General features: G+C 41.9%; 1 protein-coding gene across 2 annotated transcripts in view; it reads left to right on the forward strand.

Moving 5' to 3' along the window:
- Positions 1 to 19761, forward strand: part of PBX4 (PBX homeobox 4) — a 52217-nt gene extending 32456 nt beyond the window's left edge. The window contains exons 5-9 of one of the 2 annotated variants that reach the window (XM_034419359.3): positions 293 to 428; positions 6714 to 6870; positions 16526 to 16632; positions 17973 to 18059; positions 18963 to 19761. In XM_034419359.3, the coding sequence (XP_034275250.1) occupies positions 293 to 428; positions 6714 to 6870; positions 16526 to 16632; positions 17973 to 18059; positions 18963 to 19055 (580 nt within the window). In that variant the 3' untranslated portion in view covers positions 19056 to 19761. The remainder of the gene's footprint in view (positions 1 to 292; positions 429 to 6713; positions 6871 to 16525; positions 16633 to 17972; positions 18060 to 18962) is intronic. The other variant, XM_034419361.3, reaches the window with a different exon arrangement.
- Positions 19762 to 20534: the final 773 nt, after the last annotated feature.

Raw genomic sequence — 20534 nt, forward strand, 5'->3', positions numbered from 1 at the left:
ATTGATGGCAGACTCCATCTCCCCCCGCTCCCCTTGTTCTCTGCTCTCTACCTGTTCATCTTTCTTTTTTGGTAATTACATAGTTGTATTTCTCATTGTATTATTTTTCATTGTTTATTTTATTGCTCTATGATCTTCTGTTCTGTTCACAGTCTTTTCATTACTTCCTTTTTAGCATTGTAAGCCGCCTAGAGTAGCCCATGGCGAGATAGGCGGCAAATAAATTTGACAACTAAATAAATATATTTCAGTTTAATATTGGGCTTTATGAATAATTTCAATCTATTCTCAGGCGAAAGCGACGTAACTTCAGCAAGCAGGCAACAGAAGTATTGAATGAATATTTTTATTCTCATCTGAGTAATCCTTACCCCAGTGAAGAAGCCAAAGAAGAACTAGCAAAGAAAGGGGGCATTACAGTCTCACAGGTAGGCTGTGTAGATAAAAACAGATGGATTTCTGAAAAGATTATAAAAGTGGCCAGAGAAATAAAAATAAGAAAAATGTATTGCCAAGAACCTTCATAGATATGGTAAAAGAGTTAAATATGGTAGACAGCTGGAGATTTCATAATCTGGAAGTTAAAAATTTTACATACTACTCGAACCCACATAGGTCCTGGTCCAGGTTAGACATGGCAAGGGGAACCAATACGTTGATGTCAGAAATAGAAACAGTAGAAATATTGTCTAATAAGCGGGCTGATCATAACCCAATAATGTTGACATGGAAGGGATGGTGGAGAAAAAAAAGTAGATGGACAATGAATACACAGCTATTGAAAGACAAGGAATATAAAGAGTACATGGAGAAGGAATTAGAATTGTTTTATAAGGAAAATACAAAACAGCACACCTCCCTACAAAACTTATGGGACACAACTAAGGCGTATGTAAGAGGTCTAACGATAGCCTATAATGCAAAACGGAAAAAAGAGAGGGAAAAAGAATACAATAAAGTACTAGAAGAAATTCAAAAATGGGAAAGAAAATTACAAGAAAACCCGGGAGATGAACAAATTAGGGTTAATTGGACAGTAGCGAAACATAATCTGAACATATTAGAACGGGGGAAATACGCAATGGCATTGAAATACATAAAGCAGAATTACTTTGAGCAAGCAAATAAGACGGGGAGGTGGCTGGCATATAGGCTGAGGAAAGAAAGGGAAAAAAGAATAATTCAGAAATTACAGGATAAAAAGGGTATAATCCAACAGAGTTTAGAGAAGAAAAAGGAGATAATAGTTCAATATTACCAAGAGCTTTATGAGAAAGATAAGGTAACAGTAGAGGAAATAAAACAATATTTAAGGGGGAAGGGATGCCAATACTAACAGAGGAAGAAAAAGAACTACTAGATAAGGAAATTACTATAGGGGAGTTAAAAGAAGCATTGAAGAGACAGAAAAATAATAAAACGCCGGGGACTGATGGTCTACCAATGGAGTTTTATAAAAGTTTAGGGGACTCACTAAATGGGACATTATTAGAAACATATAATGAGGCACTGATGGAGGCAAAGTTACCAGATACATGGAGGGAAGCATATATTTCCCTGATACCGAAAGAAGGAGCAGATACAATATTAATAAAAAATTATAGACCGATCTCCTTATTAAATACCAATTATAAAATGTTCATGCGCATAATTGCAAACAGAATGAAAAAAAATACTAAATAATAGAATACACCAGGATCAAAACGGTTTCTTGCCCACAAGACAAATAAAAAATAATATAAGAATGGTAATAAATGTTTTAGAATACTATGAGATGCATCCAGAAAGACAGGTAGCACTGATATTTCTGGATGCACAAAAAGCATTCGACCAAGTTAATTGGCAGTTCATGATACACCAAATTAAAAATATGAAATTCGGAGAGAAATTTACAAGAATGATATCGTCGATGTATAGGAATCAAAAGGAAAGCATATTAGTAAATGGAGACACAACAAAATTCTTTGGAATAAGTAAAGGAGTAAGGCAGGGCTGGCCATTGTCGCCCTTACTTTTTATTATGACTCTGGAAAACTTGCTAATTAGAATTAGGTCAAATAAAGAAATAAAAGGATTAAAGGTAAAAAATAGAAGAATACAAGGTCCAAGCCTTTGCGGACGACCTTGTCTTCATAGAAGACCCAATAAAAACAACACCTAAATTAATAAAAGAAATTGAGAAATTTGGAAATTTAGCAGGTCTAAAAATTAATAAGGAAAAGATCAAAATGATAATGAAAAATACAATAGCAAAACAAGTAGAGAAATTAGCAAAGGCTCAGGATTACAAGTAGTCAAAAAAGTGAAATACCTAGGGATAAATTTGACAGCCAGAAGCACAACGATAAAAGAGAATAACTATGGACCTTTGGTCCAAAAAATAAAAGAAGATTTGGAAAAATGGGGGAAATTAAAATTGTCATTGTTGGGGAGAATCGCAGCGATAAAATTAAATATACTGCCAAGACCCCTTTATTTATTCGAAACAATCCCAATAAAATTAGATAAGAAATTATTTAGCAATCTGGACAAAATAACTACAAAATTTGTGTGGGAGGGGAAAAAATCAAGAATTAAATTAAGTGTACTACAAGATGACAAAACTAGAGGCGGATTTGGACTCCCGGCATGGGAAAAATATTATAAAGCCTTAAGTTTAACATGGATTAGAGAATGGGTAACCCTGGAAAATCAAAGATTATTAAATTTAGAAGGTCACGATTTAATGAAGGGATGGCATGCCTTTTTATGGAACTCTAGAAATAAAATATACAAACATTTTAATAACCATATTATTAGGAAATCATTAATTGGCATGTGGCAAGAGATAAAAAGCAAACACTACATGAAAGTTCCCGGCTGGTTATCAACGATAGAAGCAATAACATAACCCAACATACTAGCAAAACAAAAACCGCTAAGATATAGAGAAATATTGGATTCACAAGGAGTATTGAAAACAAGGGAAGAACTCAACGAACAAGGAATATCAATGGACTGGTGGCCCTATTCACAAATAAAAATAAGATACAGAAAAGATCAAGAGGAGGGAGGAATAGATACAAAACCAAGCAGATTAGACAAATTATTAGAATCCAAAGAAGGAAAACTAATTTCAAAAATTTACAAATACTTACTAGAATTTGATTTGGCAGAAGAACTGGTTAAAGGACAGATGATAGCATGGGCAAAGAAAATCGGGCACAGCATACAGTTAGAAGAATGGGAAAAGGCATGGGAAAACAATTACAGCATGACAAAATCGGTAGCATATAAAGAGAATCATTATAAGATGTGGTACAGATGGTATCTGGCTCCTTCGAGGCTAGCGAAAATGTACCCGAATGTAAATCCTGTTTGTTGGAAATGTAAACAAGCTCAGGGTACTTTCTTCCATGCTTGGTGGCTTTGCCCAGAAATAAAGAAATATTGGAAAAAAATAAAAACATAGATAGTAGAAATAATAGACCAAGAAATTGAATTAGAACCAGAAGTTTTCTTATTAGGCATGATTAAAGGGAATATTAGAAAAGACATAAAATACTTAACACTATACATAATTACGGCGGCTAGACTGGCACTAGCACAATTGTGGAAAACAGATCGATTGCCAACAGATCAGGAAGTAATTCAAAAAATTTATACATGTGCAGAAATGGATAAATTAACTTTAGAATTAAAAGACAAGGAAGACTCAAAATATTTTATAGAATAAATGGTACAAGTGGATAAATCAAAGGAAAAAAGGGTAAAGACAAAAATTAGGGGAAATTAACGTAACAAAGAAGCACCGTCAGATGGAAAGAATAGGTAATAAGTCACTGTTTGTATATATGTGTATATATAATAATGTGTATTTATTTTGTATGTGGTGTTGTGTATTGATTATGTAATTTTATGATTGAGAAAATTTGTATACTTTTTAAAAAATATTTTTTAAATTTAATAAAGTTTTTTTTTAAATTAAAAAAAAAAAACAGATGGATTTCTGATTTTCAAAAACGAGGGACCAATAATGTTTCCTCATCCCAGCAATCTTGGGAAGCCCTGATACAATCTGATACTGTCTCTTCACCTGATAAATCTAATTTACATATATTTTCTTGCTACTTCTACATTCTTTTTAAGATATACACGAGCGACAGTTCTTGAAAATTCAGGAGATTGCACATTTTTTTGTAGTTTTGAACCAAACTAATAAAGGTCCTTTTTAATAGGGAGTTTCAAATTCTTTTTTTCCCCCTTGGCCAGCATGACTACTTCTACTTTTGTTGAATTGTATATTAATGGGTAAACTATTAGTATGGCTTTTATTTCAATTTTTAAAATTATCTAAATTCCCTAATAGGATCTTTAATTCAGTATTTTTCTTGGTCATGATTTTATAATTTAATAAACAATTTTAAATCAAACTTCACAGAATTAGAATTATGAGTACAAGGGCAGTGGAACTTTGTCCCAGACATTGTTATATTATTGCCAAATTCAGATCTCTGTCCAATTCATTTTTAAAAATGATTACATCTTGCCACATGATTTGTGTATTCAGAATGGCTTTTTATTAAATTAACTAGGTACCTACATTTCATAAAAGTTAGTAGAATCATACAAACTAATCTTCAATGACTTTCAATCTTTCGTAGATTAAAAATCCACATTTTGCTACAGTTCATAAGTCTGCCATTAGATTTTAAGAGTCTTTTCCTTGGTGACTAATAGAAGAAAATATATGTCTCTCAAGAGTTCAGTTGTGGAGTCCTTAATGCTCCCTGAGAGGTTGATTTTAGAACAGTGCTAGCTAGCACTGAAGATATTATCTAGTCTGGTAATGAAACATCTGCAAGCAATCAACCAAGATCATAGTCTTTGGTTAATTTATTGAAAAGAAATCTATTAGCTTACATACAAAGCAACCAATACTAACAAGTTCCTTTAGTATGGATTTGCACATCACAATAATCCAGAAATAAACAGAATATGTTATGGCCATACTCTCTGAAATTACTGTATTTTTCGGAGTATAAGACGCTCCGGAGTATAAGAAACATCTTAGTTTTTGGGGAGGAAAATAGGAAAAATAAATTCTGCCTCTGCCTACCAGGTATTCATCTGGCTAGCATCCTTAGCCTGGTCAGCTTCAGCACATTAATTCGCTAGTTGTGAGCGCACAGAAGCCTAAAACACGATGCGCAGAGGCCAAAAACGCGATGTGCAGAGGTGGCGATCGGTAGCGATGTGCTTTGGCGATCCCCGCAGCCTTGAATGGCTCTCAAACGGAACGTTTGGAGGCTGAAAACGCGAGGCGCGGAGCCCAAAACCGCAAGCCATTGTCTGTAGCAATCTCTGCAGCCAGGAATAGGAGGCTGAAGGGTGGGGGCCGACAGGTGGGCAGGGCTACATTTGGAGTATAAGACGCACCCAAATTTTCAGCCTCTTTTGGGGGGGGGGGAAGAGGAAAGTGTGTCTTATATTCTGAAAAATACAGTAGATCAGAGGCAGCATGAGTTTGTAGTAGAACAAGTCATATGTGATCTAATTTTGGGTTTTATTTAATTGACCAAACTAAGTAATAATTTTAATTAACAATTTTATGATGTTTGTGTGTCTATATTTTTCTTGACTGTACACCGCCTTGAGTCCTACGGGAGAAAGGCGGTATAGAAATATAATAAATAAATAAATAAATATGAACCTGCCTGTAATGCAGAGTTGTCCCTCACACCTACCTTTCTCAGAGCTATTTCTGACTCAGTGGATCAAAAGCAAGGTATTTGGGGTCTATGTATGTGCTCTAAAGTGCATTAGAACAACAGTCTCTCAAAGTTATGACTTGGCTCTGGATGCCTTTTGAACTCAATTCCAAAGGAAATTCATCTAGTTCCCTTGTTAATAATCTGCATGCATATGGCATCATTTCTATTTAATCAAATATTTTAATGTACTGAGATGCCAGAGTATATTAATCAAATGTATTTTATCAAATGTATATTAATCAAATGTATTAATCAAATGTATTTTATTTTTATATTAAGCTGTTTTTTAAACTCTCATTTGATAAGTTTTCAATTGCTCTTACTTGATTTGGATACCATTTTATTGTGCTACTTTTTTATATCATGGGAGTTAATATATTTGTAATACAGATTTTATTAGTATACAACAAAGACATTGAGCAGATGGCATATAGCACAACAACAAAAATTAAAATTAAGCTCAACTTTGTCATAGCAGTTTTTAATATTTTTTAAGATGATTTTTAAAGCACAAATTCATGTTTCTGCTAAAGGATTTCTGACACTTTAAATAGATGTGGCAGGGATATTTATTTTTATCTCACTTTCATGCGCGCGCGCGCACACACACACACACAGACACACGCACACACACACATGGCAGCAATCTACCAAATACTCCTTCCTCCTCCTGTTTTTCTCACAACAATAATCCTGTGAGATGAATTGACTGAGGAAGAATGAAAGAAAGCCAGTTTTTCCTGCCTAAGGTGAGAGTATAACTCACAGTTTTTTGGTTCATAGGGCAGCACCTTAAGCACCACACCAAACTTCACCCGGCTAGATGCTGTAGAAACTTGACTATATTTTGTCCACTTCCATGGTAGCCTTGCTTGGTCTTCCTACCCTTTAAAGATAATACTAACTGACGAGATAGTATGAATTGTTTACATACTAATGGTAGTTATTATTGTGTTACAGGTCTCCAACTGGTTTGGTAACAAGAGAATCCGCTACAAGAAAAATATGGGAAAATTCCAGGAAGAGGCCAATATTTATGCAGCCAAAACAGCAGTGGACGCTACCAATGTGGTGGCTCAGGGGAACCAAACAAGCTCTCCCCCAACCCCAAATTCTGGTGAGTATAGAAAGACTGCAGTTAAAGAAGGACACCTGCTGGGGAAACCAGCAATAAAAAAAATAACACTACTCAGACAATGAAAACAAATGAGTAAATCAACCTGGTGTTTTTGTAAGTGGCCTAGAAACGCACTATATGTTTATGTTCTTTTGTTATTGTTTTCAGCCTTCCTAGTTGCTTTACATTAGGATATAATAATGAAAAAAATCAAGAACTTGAGTACAAGCAGACTCTTCTGAGTGAATTAAAATTGATTGAAGCAATTTCAGCTCTTAACATCTTTGAGTCACTTGGTATTCAAGGTAAATACTAGTAGTAAGAGCTAGACAAAAAACTAATTTAAAATTATATTAAAACATTAAAAAGGCCCCCTTGTTGGCAAACCTGATTAGACAATAGGATATGTTATTTAGTGCTTTCTGCTTCCTCTGACGAAAAATTTGCTTGAAACATCTTGGGAATTCAGATTGTTTTGCTATCCCATATATATTCATTAAAGTATGAGTTAATGACTTTCCATAAAACATTATGTTTCAAAATTTGTTTCATTTTCATTTTCTGCTGAATGAATGGTACTTACGCCAGTCCCTGAAATTACAGCTATTACAGAGCCCCCCCTGCCCTCCCGGTCATGTGATCAAAATTTGATTGCTTGGCAGCCTGCCTACATGCAGGAGCACTTCAACTTCCTCCATCTGCCTATCTTCCTCCTCTCTCTCTCTCTCTCTCTTTTTTTTAATTGAAAAAGTTTTACAATTACATTTTCTCCCCAATTTCCCCCCCCCTCCAACCCTCCCTAACCTCCCTAACCCCCCCTAACCCTCCCCTCCCCCCCGGACTTCCACAAAATATAATCCAAATCAAAATCCCCTTTTTATAAAACTTGAACCCCTCCACCCCCTGTATATTTTTCACATCTTCACAAAATTCAATTATTCTATCCCTATATAATACTTTCAGTTAAAAGCTATCTGATATTTCCTAGTTTGATATTTATTCTGCACATAATCTATCCACTTTTTCCACTCCCATACATAAGTCTCTTGTGAGCGATCTTTTAAATATGCTGAAATCTTCGCCATCTCTGCAAAACTGGCCATCTTCAAAGTCCATTCTTCAATAGTAGGCATAGCTTCATTTCTCCCAGCAGGCTGCGGAGTGGGTCAGGAGTGGGTTATCCCAGATGGTCTGACCGGATACTGAGTCTAATTGAATTGGCCACGCCTCCTCACATGTCCCCTGCTTCCAGTTTTTTAGACTCAGTGGATCTGGCCAGACCTGTTCTGAGTCACCTCGTTCCTCACCCACTCTTCATCTTCAGCCTGCAAGTATTTCTCTGATCGTCCCGGTGCTGAGCGTGCTGAGCGTGCTGGACACTCCAGTCTCGGCTGGAAACACCGCCGCCGCACCGCCGCCGCTGCGCCCCACCGCCGACACCGCTGTGCCGCCGCCGCCACCGCCCCTCAGCCGAGAAGCTTCCTGGGTTGGCGACCTCTCCAGCGGCTCCGTCAACACCGCAGCTGCGCCGCACCGCCGCCGCCGCGCCGCCGCCACCGCCGTGTCTCAACTGAGCGGCTTCCTGGCCTGGCGCCCTCTCTAGCGGCTCTGTCAACGCCGCCCCTTGATCTCCGGTCTTCGTCCCGGCACCCAGCTGACGGGGATCAGTCACCACAGACCGCAACGGCTGAGAGTTCCCGCTCGCCATTTACTCAGGTACAGGGGATATCTCACCGCTTGAGATCGGGAGGCGCCCTGTCATCGCACGATTCTCCCTCACACGGTGGCCATTTTAAAAGAGCTTCCGTCCGTTATCCCTCGTGCGGTGGCCATTTTGGATCCCGCTGTGACGGCGACCATTTTGAGAGCCCTAGTGTAACGGCGGCCATTATATTAACACGGAGCCACTATCTGACAGCTCCTTCTGCCCTCCTCAGCTGATCCGGGCCACGCAAGCCACAAATTTGACGGGCATAAAAATTTAAAAATTAAAATTAAAAAAAAAAATAGTCAGTTAATTTCTGATGGCGGATCAAATTAAGGATGGTTCCCACGAACCTGGCCGAAAGGCTACTTCTAAATCTGCTTCTGGGAGGAAAATTCATCAGCCCTCCCAGGCCGAATTAAGGGACCTCCAGCGGCGCCATAAAGCCCTGGAGAGGCAGATACTCCACGCAGAAAAAGACAGGGCCAATCAAGAGACCTCCTCAGCCCAAGCCATTCCTGGTTCTCCTGACCAAATAGAAGATGAGGACCTTGACCTCTCCAGGGCCCTGTCTCCCGAGGTATCGGATCTGCCTTCTCTCGCTGATTCTCCTCCTGTATCTGCGCAGAAAACTGGAGATCCCTTTGCATGCTCTGCCCCTATTCAAGCTCCTCCACCACCTCCTTCGGGTCAGAGATCCCAGGAACTGGACCTGGGTAACCTACCTGAATCTGTGCAACAGCTGATTGCACGGGCAATCTCGCAGGGCATCTCCGAAGGCATCAAGGAGCATCGCTCATCTTCCATCGCTTCCGAGGAGCCTCGTTCTCGCCGCTCCCGAGTCTCGCCTTCAGCGAGTCTCACTGGCTCGCCTGATCAATCACCTGATCGCTCTCCTTCCCGTTCTAGAGGAAGCGCTGATCTCTGTCTGGATGATGATGTTCACAGGGAGACCGAATTGTCAGATGATGACACCGCACCCTCTGATGTGCTGGCCTTCACAGGCCTCTTTCCACAGGGCCTCTTCAGGTCTCTTCTGCACAAGGCCAAGATTACATCTGGCTTTGTGGATCCTGTTCCAGACCAGAATTCCGCTTCCACCTCCGCTGCTGGTCAAGGGATCTTCTCGGAACCAGTAACCGAACAGCTCTTCGTTCCGGCCCCTAAACTGTTTCTCGACGTAGTCAAAAAGCAGTGGTCCTCCCCGTCATCTCTGCCCACTCCCAGTGGCACCGATCGTCGGAACTATAACATGGATCCCTCGCTCTCCAGCATTCTGCAGGTACCTTCTGTCGACAGCCCAGTTGCCGCGCTTTCCTCTCCTTCCCCTTATTTGGCTGGAGATTCTTCCGACGGCCTTAAGCCGGAGGACAAAAAGTTTGAATCCGCATTCAAAAAGACCCACCAGGCCTCAGCCTGGGCGATTCAGGCTGCTACCGCGGCCTCATTCTTTTCTCGCTCATCCTTGTTGTGGCTCCAGCAGCTACAGTCTCGTATCTCTGCTCAGGAGGTTCGGGTCCATCAGGACCTCAATAAAATCATTGCCTCTTCCCAATTTGCTGCCGATGCCACGCTCAATGCAGCTAAATATTCCTCCCGAGCGATAGCTTCCTCGGTCACTGCCAGACATCTAATGTGGCTACGGCAGTGGCCTGCTGATATTAGGGCCAAATGGCGCCTTGCCACATCCCCGTACTCGGGGCCTAAGCTGTTTGGCGAGTCCCTCGAACCACTTCTGATCGAGGACAAAGATAGAAAAAAGGTCCTGCCATCGTCTACCAGGCGGGCAGACCGCAGAGCTACCCCCTATTACAGGAGACAGCCTTCCCGTTTCTCTCCCCAAGAGACTTCCTTTCAGCGCCCTTTCACTCAGAGTTTCTTTCGTCCCCAAGACAGAGGTCCCTTCTGAGACAGGGCACGCAACTATGGGGCCCAGAAGCGTTTCAGCCGGGCTTCTGGCGGCCGCCAACCCAGGCGCCAAAAATGACTCTCGCCTCTCTGCTCCCATCGGGGGCAGGCTAAGCCTCTTCCTGGACAGGTGGACACTTATAACATCCGATCAGTGGGTCTTACACACCATAGCAGAGGGTCTTCCTCTGGAGTTCCACTCCAGTCCCCCGGACCGCTTTGTACCATGCCCTGTCTCCAACTCCCGAACAAAACGCCAACTAGTGGAATCTGCTATCCATCATCTACTAGATATCAAGGCGGTGGAGGAGGTTCCTCCCGCCGAATGGAGACAGGGATTCTACTCAATCCTCTTCGTGGTGCCAAAGCGCTCTGGGGGATGGAGGGCGATCCTAGACTTGAAGACCCTCAACCTCCACCTAGTCTATCGGAGGTTCAAAATGAGCACCCTCAGAACCATCCTAGAGGGGATTCGGCCCGGAGACTACCTAGCGTCCATCGACCTCTCCGAGGCATACCTCCACATACCGATATTGCCATCTCACCGCTGCTTCCTCGGGTTCAGCTATGCGGGCCGTCACCTGCAATATCGGGCCCTCCCATTCGGCCTGGCGTCGGCCCCGCGGAGCTTTACCAAAGTCCTTGCGGCCTTAATTGCCCACCTACGATCGGTTCCGATACGTCTCCAGGCCTACCTGGACGACATTCTGGTCCAGGCTCCGTCCCTGTCCCAAGCCAAGTCCAACCTCCAACTGACCATCCGTGTGCTCCAAGAACACGGGTTTCTCATAAACATTCCAAAGAGCCAACTACAGCCCCAAACTCGTTTGACGCATCTCGGGGCAATCATCGACACCAAACTGGGGCAAGTCTTCCTGTCCCAAGAACGACGGGACGACCTCAGATGAATGACGCTGAAATTACTTCGCAATCCAACGACGACGGTATTCACCTTGTCTCAATTGCTCGGGAAACTCGCGTCTTGTATAAATATCGTCCCTTGGGCTCGCCTCCATGCGCGCAGTCTGCAGTGGTTCCTCCTCCCTCACCAACGCTCGAGGACAGCGGCCTCCTCTCAAAGAATCAGACTGTCCCAGTCGGTTCGGCGGTCCCTCCACTGGTGGACCTCTCGGGCTCTGGACAAAGGATGCTTCTTCCTGGATGTCCAACAGGTTGTCATCACCACCGACGCCAGCCTCTCTGGCTGGGGTGCGCACCTAAATGCGCTTGTAGCTCAGGGTCGCTGGTCCCCCATCGAGACACGTTCCAGCATCAATCTCCTGGAACTTCGCGCAATACGGCTCGCGCTACGCTCGTTCCATCAGGAGATAGAGGGCCGTCACATACTAATTCTAACCGACAACACTGCGGCAAAAGCGCATGTAAACCGTCAGGGAGGGACCCGATCCAGGACCCTCATGCGGGAGGCCCTTCAGCTGGGCCGATGGGCGGAGACCCATCTCACCTCAATCCGAGCCGAGCACATTGCGGGGACGGACAACTTACGTGCGGACTTCCTCAGCCGCACCACAGTGGATCCATCAGAATGGCAACTGCACCCCGACATCTTCAGGGACATCTGTCGTCGCTTCGGCCGGCCTCAGATAGATCTTTTTGCGTCAGCAACAAACACACAGATCCCCAGATTCTTCAGTCGTTTTCCGACGCCGGAAGCGGAAGACACGGACGCCCTCCGATGTCCTTGGCCAGACGGTCTGCTTTACGCATTCCCCCCCCTGGCTCTGATCCCCAGGGTGATTCGCAAAATCGTGTCGGAGAGAGCTACCATCATTCTCATCGCCCCTTACTGGCCTCGGAGGCCTTGGTTCTCCGACCTACTCAATCTCTCAACGACTCGCCCCTGGAGGATTCCGTCGGGAAAGGCGTCTCTCCGCCAAGGGAGCTTCCTACACCCGGACCCACACTGGCTACGTCTAACCGCCTGGTCCTTGAAGGGACTCTCCTAAGGCAGGCGAACTACTCGGAAGGGGTCATCCAGGTCATGCAAGCTGACAGACGGCCTTCAACCATCAGGCAACATCACCTGGCAGGTATTTATCTCTTGGTGTTCAACTCGCGAGATTAACCCTGTTTCAGCTTCTGTCCCACAGGTCCTGGATTTCCTGCATGCTGGGCTCCGTAAAGGTCTAGCACTCAACACACTCAAACGACATGTAGCCGCGCTATCTACGATTTTGTCCCCCAGGGATGGGGCCCCTCTTTCGCATCATCCCTCCATTCACCGATTCCTTAGAGGGGTGCGTAACATTCGCCCGCCCGTGGTACACCGGTATCCTTCTTGGGACCTACCACGGGTTCTGAAGGCCCTTACTGAGCCTCCCTTCGAGCCTCTGCGCTCAGCAAGCCTCAGGTTCCTCACCTTCAAGGTGGCCTTCTTAGTGGCTGTTACATCGGCCAGGCGCATCTCCGAGCTCGCGGCCCTCTCCACTCGGCCCGATCTCTGTGTCATTCACTCAGATAGAGTGGTTCTTAGATTAGACCCCTCCTTTGTTCCCAAAGTGAACTCCCGATTTCACAGGGAACAAGAGGTTATTCTACCCAATTTCTGTCCGAAGCCCTGCCACCCGCTAGAGCGTAAGTGGCACACTCTAGATGTCCGCAGGGCCCTTAAGATTTATATCGCACGGACAGCGGCCTCTAGACGTTCTGAGGCCTTATTCATTTCCTTCCAGCCGAGCACCTTAGGATGTAAGGTGTCTTCTGCCACCATCGGACGCTGGATACGGGCCTGCATTGCCAGAGCCTATGAGGCCCAGACCCTTCCCATTCCTAGGAACATTACAGCACATTCCACACGCAGTGCAGCTACCACCGCTGCTTGGGCCACGCAAGCTCCCCTTGACGAAATCTGCAGGGCCTCCACCTGGACCTCTCCGGTGCCGTTTATCAAACACTACCGTTTGGATGTTTTTGCCTCCGCGGAAGCATCCTTCGGCAGGAGGGTCCTACAACAGGTTCATCTAGCCTCGGGGGCATCGTCCTCGCAGGCTTCCCTCCCGTAAGGCGACCTAGCTTGGGCATATCCCACTCCTGACCCACTCCGCAGCCTGCTGGGAGAAGAGGCGTTGGACTTACCGTGAACGCCGTTTCTCCGGGGGCTGCGGAGTGGGTCAGCCCCTCCCTGCCTGCGTTCCTAAGGGTATTGTTATGATTACTTGCCTGAGCTTATCTTTCAGATCCATCTTCGTCTCATAAACTGGAAGCAGGGGACACGTGAGGAGGCGTGGCCAATTCAATTAGACTCAGTATCCGGTCAGACCATCTGGGATAACCCACTCCTGACCCACTCCGCAGCCCCCGGAGAAACGGCGTTCACGGTAAGTCCAACGCCTCTTTTCCAATATTGACCTATCAGTAATCTCGCTGCTGTTATCATATACAATATCAACTTTGTTTCACCCAATGTAAAACCCTTAACTATACCCAATAAAAACAATTGTGGAGAAAACTGAATTTTTTTCTTCAAAACATTCTGCATAACCCACCAAATTTTTATCCAAAAAGCCTTAACTTTCTTACAAGTCCACCACACATGATAATATGTGGCATCTAGGCAATCACATCTCCAGCATTTTGGTTGAAAATTAGGGTACATGCACGACAATTTCTTAGGATCTAAATGCCATCTATAAAACATTTTATAAAAATTTTCCCTCAAATTCTGCGACTGTGTAAATTTAACATTCTGAACCCATATTTTTTCCCATGTTTCCAACATCACTGGTTCTGCAAAATTTTGTGCCCACTTTACCATACAATCTTTAACCAATTCAGTTTCTGAATCCCTTTCTAACAAAACATTATAAACCCTCTTAATATGCATTGGACCTTTCTCTTTTATATGTCTAACCAATTCCTCCCCATGTATCATTATACCAGTTTTCCTTCTCTCTCTCTTCGCTGGCCTACACAGTAGCACTCCTCACTGGTGCTGGTGGTGATAGGGCTCAACTAGAAGCCTGGTGCCTTCAGCAATCTCCTCTGGGCACCACCATTCCTGGGCCTCTGTTTCAACCTCAACAGGACCAAGTTCACTGCTCAGGAATACCACCTCAAGCTTCATACTGCAACTGGCCACCTCAGCTGCCAGGCCTCAGCTGCCCCCACCATCCTGTGCTCCATAGCTCTTGTCACGCCCAGCTGACCTTTGCCTCAGGACTGTAGTTCAGCCCTTGTGCTGCCAACAGCACCAAGGAGTACCACTGTACAGAACAGCCAAAGGACAGAGATGGATAGGGAGATAGCCAGATGGGGGGAGTTGAAGAGCAGGCAGTCCCTTACCTTATTGAGGCTCAGGGCTGGGAAGGACCAAGCTGGGAATGGCTTGTATAGCGGTGGATCCTTGCCAATACATGACTAGTAACATTTGGCTAACGATGGCAAAAGGGACTGCCAGGATTGCAGTTGTTTTATGTGACGTCATGCTTGACGTCTGCATTATTTTTCAATGGAAATTTCAGTCTCAATTACCATAGTAATTTGGGGACTACCTGTACTTGTTTTTTTCTCTGCAAACAGGACATGCAGATTATTTATTTATTTTGTTACATCTGGCTACCATTTATGGACTTTCTGCTGGACCGAAAAGAGGATGGTTTACAGATTTGTTTATAGATAAATGGAATATACAATAAAGAGATAAATGTTTTAACTTTAGAGAGGATGAAGAGTTACTAAATTTGTTTGATACTTGTTATGATGAAACCTCTTCTGTATATCTTTTCTCTTTATTATATTAACTTTTTCTCTTTTTTCTTGCACCTTTTACTCTCTATTCGCTTTTTCTTTATATTAGATTTTACTATTATAAAAGTTAACTTAAAAAACATAATATAACATAACCTGGATGACAATTGCCGCAGCCCCACTCCTGCCCTGTGATATCAGCTGATGCCACAGCTGAAACACACACTGAAACCTGGCTGGCCAAAGCTCTGAGAGAGACACCCTCCCTCCCTTGAGCCCAGTCATATCTCAGAAAAATGCAGCAGTTCTCTCATCTATCTCATCTATTATATGTATTATATATTATTAGTAATAAGATGGATTATCAATAGTAATATGTTACTACTTGGGTACCTGCTGTTGAATTAGTAATATAGATTATTGATTTTTATGCTTTGAGATCAGACTTGTATACTGTAGTATTTGTTATTTAAAAAAAAAACAGATGCATATTTTAAACTCTGTTTAACTTATTGAATCTCATAGTCTTCTTAAAAGCAGAAAATCTCACTTAAAAATTACATCCCTCTTATAAAGCTATAGATTGCAATGGTATATCTGAGATAATAATATAATTTCATCTTTCCTGAATGAGGTGTTACATCAAACTAACAAGGCATCCTGGAATATTTTATTACTTAACAACTGGAAGTGTTAATGAGTTTGCTACACTGCAGGGGAGCTCTGAAGAGAGAAAATTTGGGAACCTCTGGTCTTATTCTGAACCACTATATATAAGGAACGTGATGGCCTTTGAAGAAACCTCAGATTTTCTGGGGATAGTTCGTAATTTTATCCACTCCTCACTTAGCAACGACCTCACCTAGCAACCATTTGCAAATATGATGGTAATAAAATGTCTCTTTTCTGACCAGTGTGCACATTTATGACTAAATTTTGTACACCTAGTAATAAAGCACACCAGAGTGAGAGTAATGCTAGTGTAGCTGCACAAGAACTTTATCTGATAAGAGAGCAGCAACCAGTGATCTTTTCAGTATCTCTGTCAATCCTTTGTTCACTTATTGACCATTTCACTTGGTCGATCATTTCTGCCCGATTATTCGATTGCACTGAGATGGCAGAATGGAAAGTGAGAAGAATTTGAATTGGATTCATAAAGTAACCTGAACTGTATTTGGTCAAGATCTATTCACTAAGCCCTAGAAATTGAGTACTCTACATGATAGAAAGTGATAGATTGTGAATCAGATTTCAAGCACAACAGCTGATGAATGAATGACAAATGAATGGTTGCACACATAACTTTAGGTAACTTATTTTTTTCCTCTTCAGGTTCCTCTGGATCATTTAAAATGACAAATTCTGGAGATTCTTTTATAAACCTGCAGTCACTCAGTTCTTATCAGAATTCACCAGTGGGAGCCAATGTGCAGTCTCAGGTAGGTGGAACTATGTCAAGTTAACAATCTTCTGCAGCCATAAATATTTTAATCCCCATAAATACTTCAATCCAAGTGCCCATTGTAAGGTATACAGATTTTAAGATTTCCTGAAGGCATCACAGTAAAATATCTAAAGGTAGTCCTTGAATTATTACCAGTAATTTAATGACTGTTCCCATTTATAACAATGACAGAATGACTCCTTGACAGCCAGTAGAGCACCCCTGGCCATTGTAAATGGTCCTCTTCTTCCGGTCATATAATGGCATGTAAGACACTTGGCAACTGGTTACAGGTTTACAACTGGTTGTAGCATTTTGGGATCACACAACTGCAATTTGTGACTTTTTTGACAGTTTCCAGCAAAAAAGTCATTTGAATGAATTTGCTTAACATCCCCTGTTTTTGCTTAATGACAATAGTGAAAAATTATCAGAAAAAAACTTCTGGTCACGTGGGAGCCTGAACCTATGACTGATCAACTTATGCCTGTATTTCTGGTCCAATTGTGGTTATAAGTCAAGGACTACCTGAATCTATAGCTACTAGAAGATAGGTTATCCCATAATTAAATGCCTCCTGTGCCTCTGACCTGATCTAAATCTTCAAATGCTTCTTTGGATAAGGAAGGATTTGAATTTTTCTGTATTGGACTACAACTGGCCTGCCATTTGAATTTTGGGCTAAATAAGATTGATTCTGTGCCTGACCTGAACCTTTACAAGAATTAGTATATAGGTGCTCTTTGACCTATGACCGCAATTAGGATCAGAACTTCCAGCACTCAAATTCTGACCATGTGAGTGCAGGGATGTTGCGATGGGCATAAAGTCCAGTCATAAGTAATTTTTTTTTCAATGCCATTGTAACTTCAGTTCTTCAATGAATGGTCATAAGTCAAGGACTACCTGAATGTGGCCCATATGTCCATTACTGTAATGTTGTTAATATTCTCTCCTGGATTTCAGAGGGAAAGGTAATATATGTGTTCAGTCACACAGAATAAATGTTGCTATACATTCCAGGGGAAGAGAATGGAATCTTGGTGGGTGTTTTTTCTTTTTAAATTTTCTTTTCCTAAAATTTGTAGGCCCAGAGAAACTTGTTCATTATTTTGAAAAAATCTTATCATGCTAATAGCAATCTCCTTTTGATAACATGCAGAAAAGCAATTTAAGTAGTTATAAGTTGAGAATAAATGTGCAGCCCAGCTGGACACTAAAACCCTAAAAGGTCACAGAAAGGAAGTTAATGGGGTTTGGGGCAGTAAATATAGCATTTACATAACTCTTTTGGCACTTCTTTGTTTGCTTGACAAATTGGTCATACTGTTACAGATGGATTCCTTACACCATGTCATACACCAGGCAGGAAGATATGACAGCATTGTGGGAAACCCCTTATATTCGACACAGCGCATTGATGTAAGGAGCTTCTGATTTTGAAACTGAATGTCTTGAGCTGTGGAAGTCTGACATGGCAATGTTGATTAATGTAACTACCTCTGCAGATGCAATTATAATAGAACTCTACTGCGGCATTAACTGTGGTGTTGCTAGCACCTTGCCATAAGACTGCTGCTTCAGAGTGGGGGAAATAGGCATCCTGTTGCCAGTTTTTATTATTCAGGGAATTTTTAAAAAATCCCTCATGTTTAAACTATAAGAAAACCTTTCTCTGTATCATTCACGGTACTGTGAAGAACCGTGAATGGTTAGGGATGATCAGAAAGAGAAGCTTTCTACCTACTCGTCCATATTGGCCCAGTGAATTAGAAGGAAGCATCTTTCAATCCCCTCCTATTGGAGGAGAGTGCAGGAGTTGAAAGTTGAAAGAAGAGACTGCAGGAGACAGTGAGAGAGAAAGAAAAAGCATGCACATCAACTAGCCTCCAGTGAAATCCACACACTGGCCTTGGATTGGTTCCTATCCCCCAAGTCTGCATTTGGGAACAGAAAGATATGTGGGAGTGTATTCTTCCATTCTGTATTCTGAATTCTTTGAGAATCAACAGGCAATAAAGCTTTAACTATTTAGACAAATTAGCCGGAGAAATTGGGCAAGAGGAAAGGAGTCCCATTTGGGAGAAAGACAAGCCATGAAACAAATGCAGCAGAATTTGAGCATTCACTCAATATTTTACCTTCCGTGCCCCAGAAAGTGAATTACGTATGAAGATATTTACTATGAGACTAATAGTAATGGAACAAAGTCTGTGTCTTGCACATGGCATAATGCTCTCCTATTGTGATTTGGGAGAGTGATTTAAGAGGCAAGTAGTAGCATCTTGTGGACTTAACAACAAAATGCCTTTATTCCCTCTTCAGGCTAATGGCAGCTGGCAGGACGCTACTACCCCTTCATCAATCACTTCACCTACTGGAGATCCAGGAAGCATTAATTCAGATGCATCTAATTAAATGTTTTAGGACCTGTTGAGGAGAGGAAAGAGGTCATTAGTGTATCTTGTCAATGTTGCTCTTTTTTTGCCAATACTTTTGATTCTACAACTTGACACACACACAGCTAATTACCTCAGATAAAATAAAAAGAAAAAAGAAAACCAATGGAAGATTGTGATTATATATGGACACCTCTCTACCTCTCGGCATGATGTGCTTGAGTTCTTCTTACTTCTGCCCTTTGGGTTCTAAAGGAACTGGCTTCATTTACCAAAACAAATTGTTTTTTAAAAAAAATGAATTACCACTTTTATGCTTAAGAGTTGACTCCATTTTTCCAGTTTTAAAAAATGCAACTGATTTTAATTTCTATGTGTTTTTACTATAAAAATTCTGTTTTAGATGCTAGTTACTAACAAATAGCCCCTCTTGTATTGTAATTGTATGCGTTATCTGTATTGTAATTTTCTAGAGGAAGACTCTATCTTTGAACTCATTAACCAGAACAGGCTATTGCTTTACCAAAATGATTATTGGACTTTGCTCTTGGAATAGAAACTTCATCTTCTCTCACTCTCATGTAGCTCTAATTTAATGTCTTAGAGTATACACAGACTTGTCTGTGAATAGATTTTTGTACATCTAGGAAAATGTTAGTAGCAAAGTCATCACTTTCAGTTTAAATTTATCAAAGAATAAACTTCCAAAGTCTTTTTTTCCTTTCTGCCTTTTTCCAAGATTTCCTTCATGTTGATGGATGGTATTTACCAGTACATTGGGGTAAAAATAAGAGATTGGTTCACACTGCAGTCTTTTGTATATCTACTCAGAGATATCCCATCTATGTAATTGGAGACCCTTTGGCCCTCTAGCTCTTTGTAATATGCAACTACCAGCTTCCCATAGTCAAGTTAACTGACCCTCTTGAGAATTAATGTAACTAAAGTTGATGAAATTTCTTGCCATGGTTACTACTTCCACCATATGAATGCACTGTTCAAAAATCTGATTCAAATGTTAGCTGTTGTTCGGTATCCAACCATATATTTTGTTTTTTGGAAAGCACAATGGGAAAGCTCCATCAGTACCAACCAATAGATGGACCAGAACTTTTAAAATGTATCCAACAGTTCTTCCCCGCAATTGCATCATCAATATTTTGCACTTTTTTTTTTTAATTTGATTTATATGCCGCCCTTCTCCGGAGACTCAGGACGGCTTACAATGCGTTAAGCAATAGCCTTCATACTTTTGTATATTTATACAAAGTCAGCTTATTGCCCCCACAAACTGGGTCCTCATTTCACCTACCTTAGAAAGGATGGAAGGCTGAGTCAACCTTGAGCCTTGGAGAGATTCGAACCAGCAGTAAATTGCAGGCAGCTGTGTTAATAACAGGGTGCGTAGACCACTGTACTATCAAGGCTCTTTTAAACTTAAAACAGTTTTGAAGAGTGTGCTTATTAACATGATCATTGGTAAACATCACTAAGATGA

The sequence above is a fragment of the Pantherophis guttatus genome, chromosome 2, assembly GCF_059756535.1.
Source record: "Pantherophis guttatus breed Tessera chromosome 2, ASM5975653v1, whole genome shotgun sequence".
Classification (NCBI taxonomy): Eukaryota; Metazoa; Chordata; class Lepidosauria; order Squamata; family Colubridae; genus Pantherophis; species Pantherophis guttatus.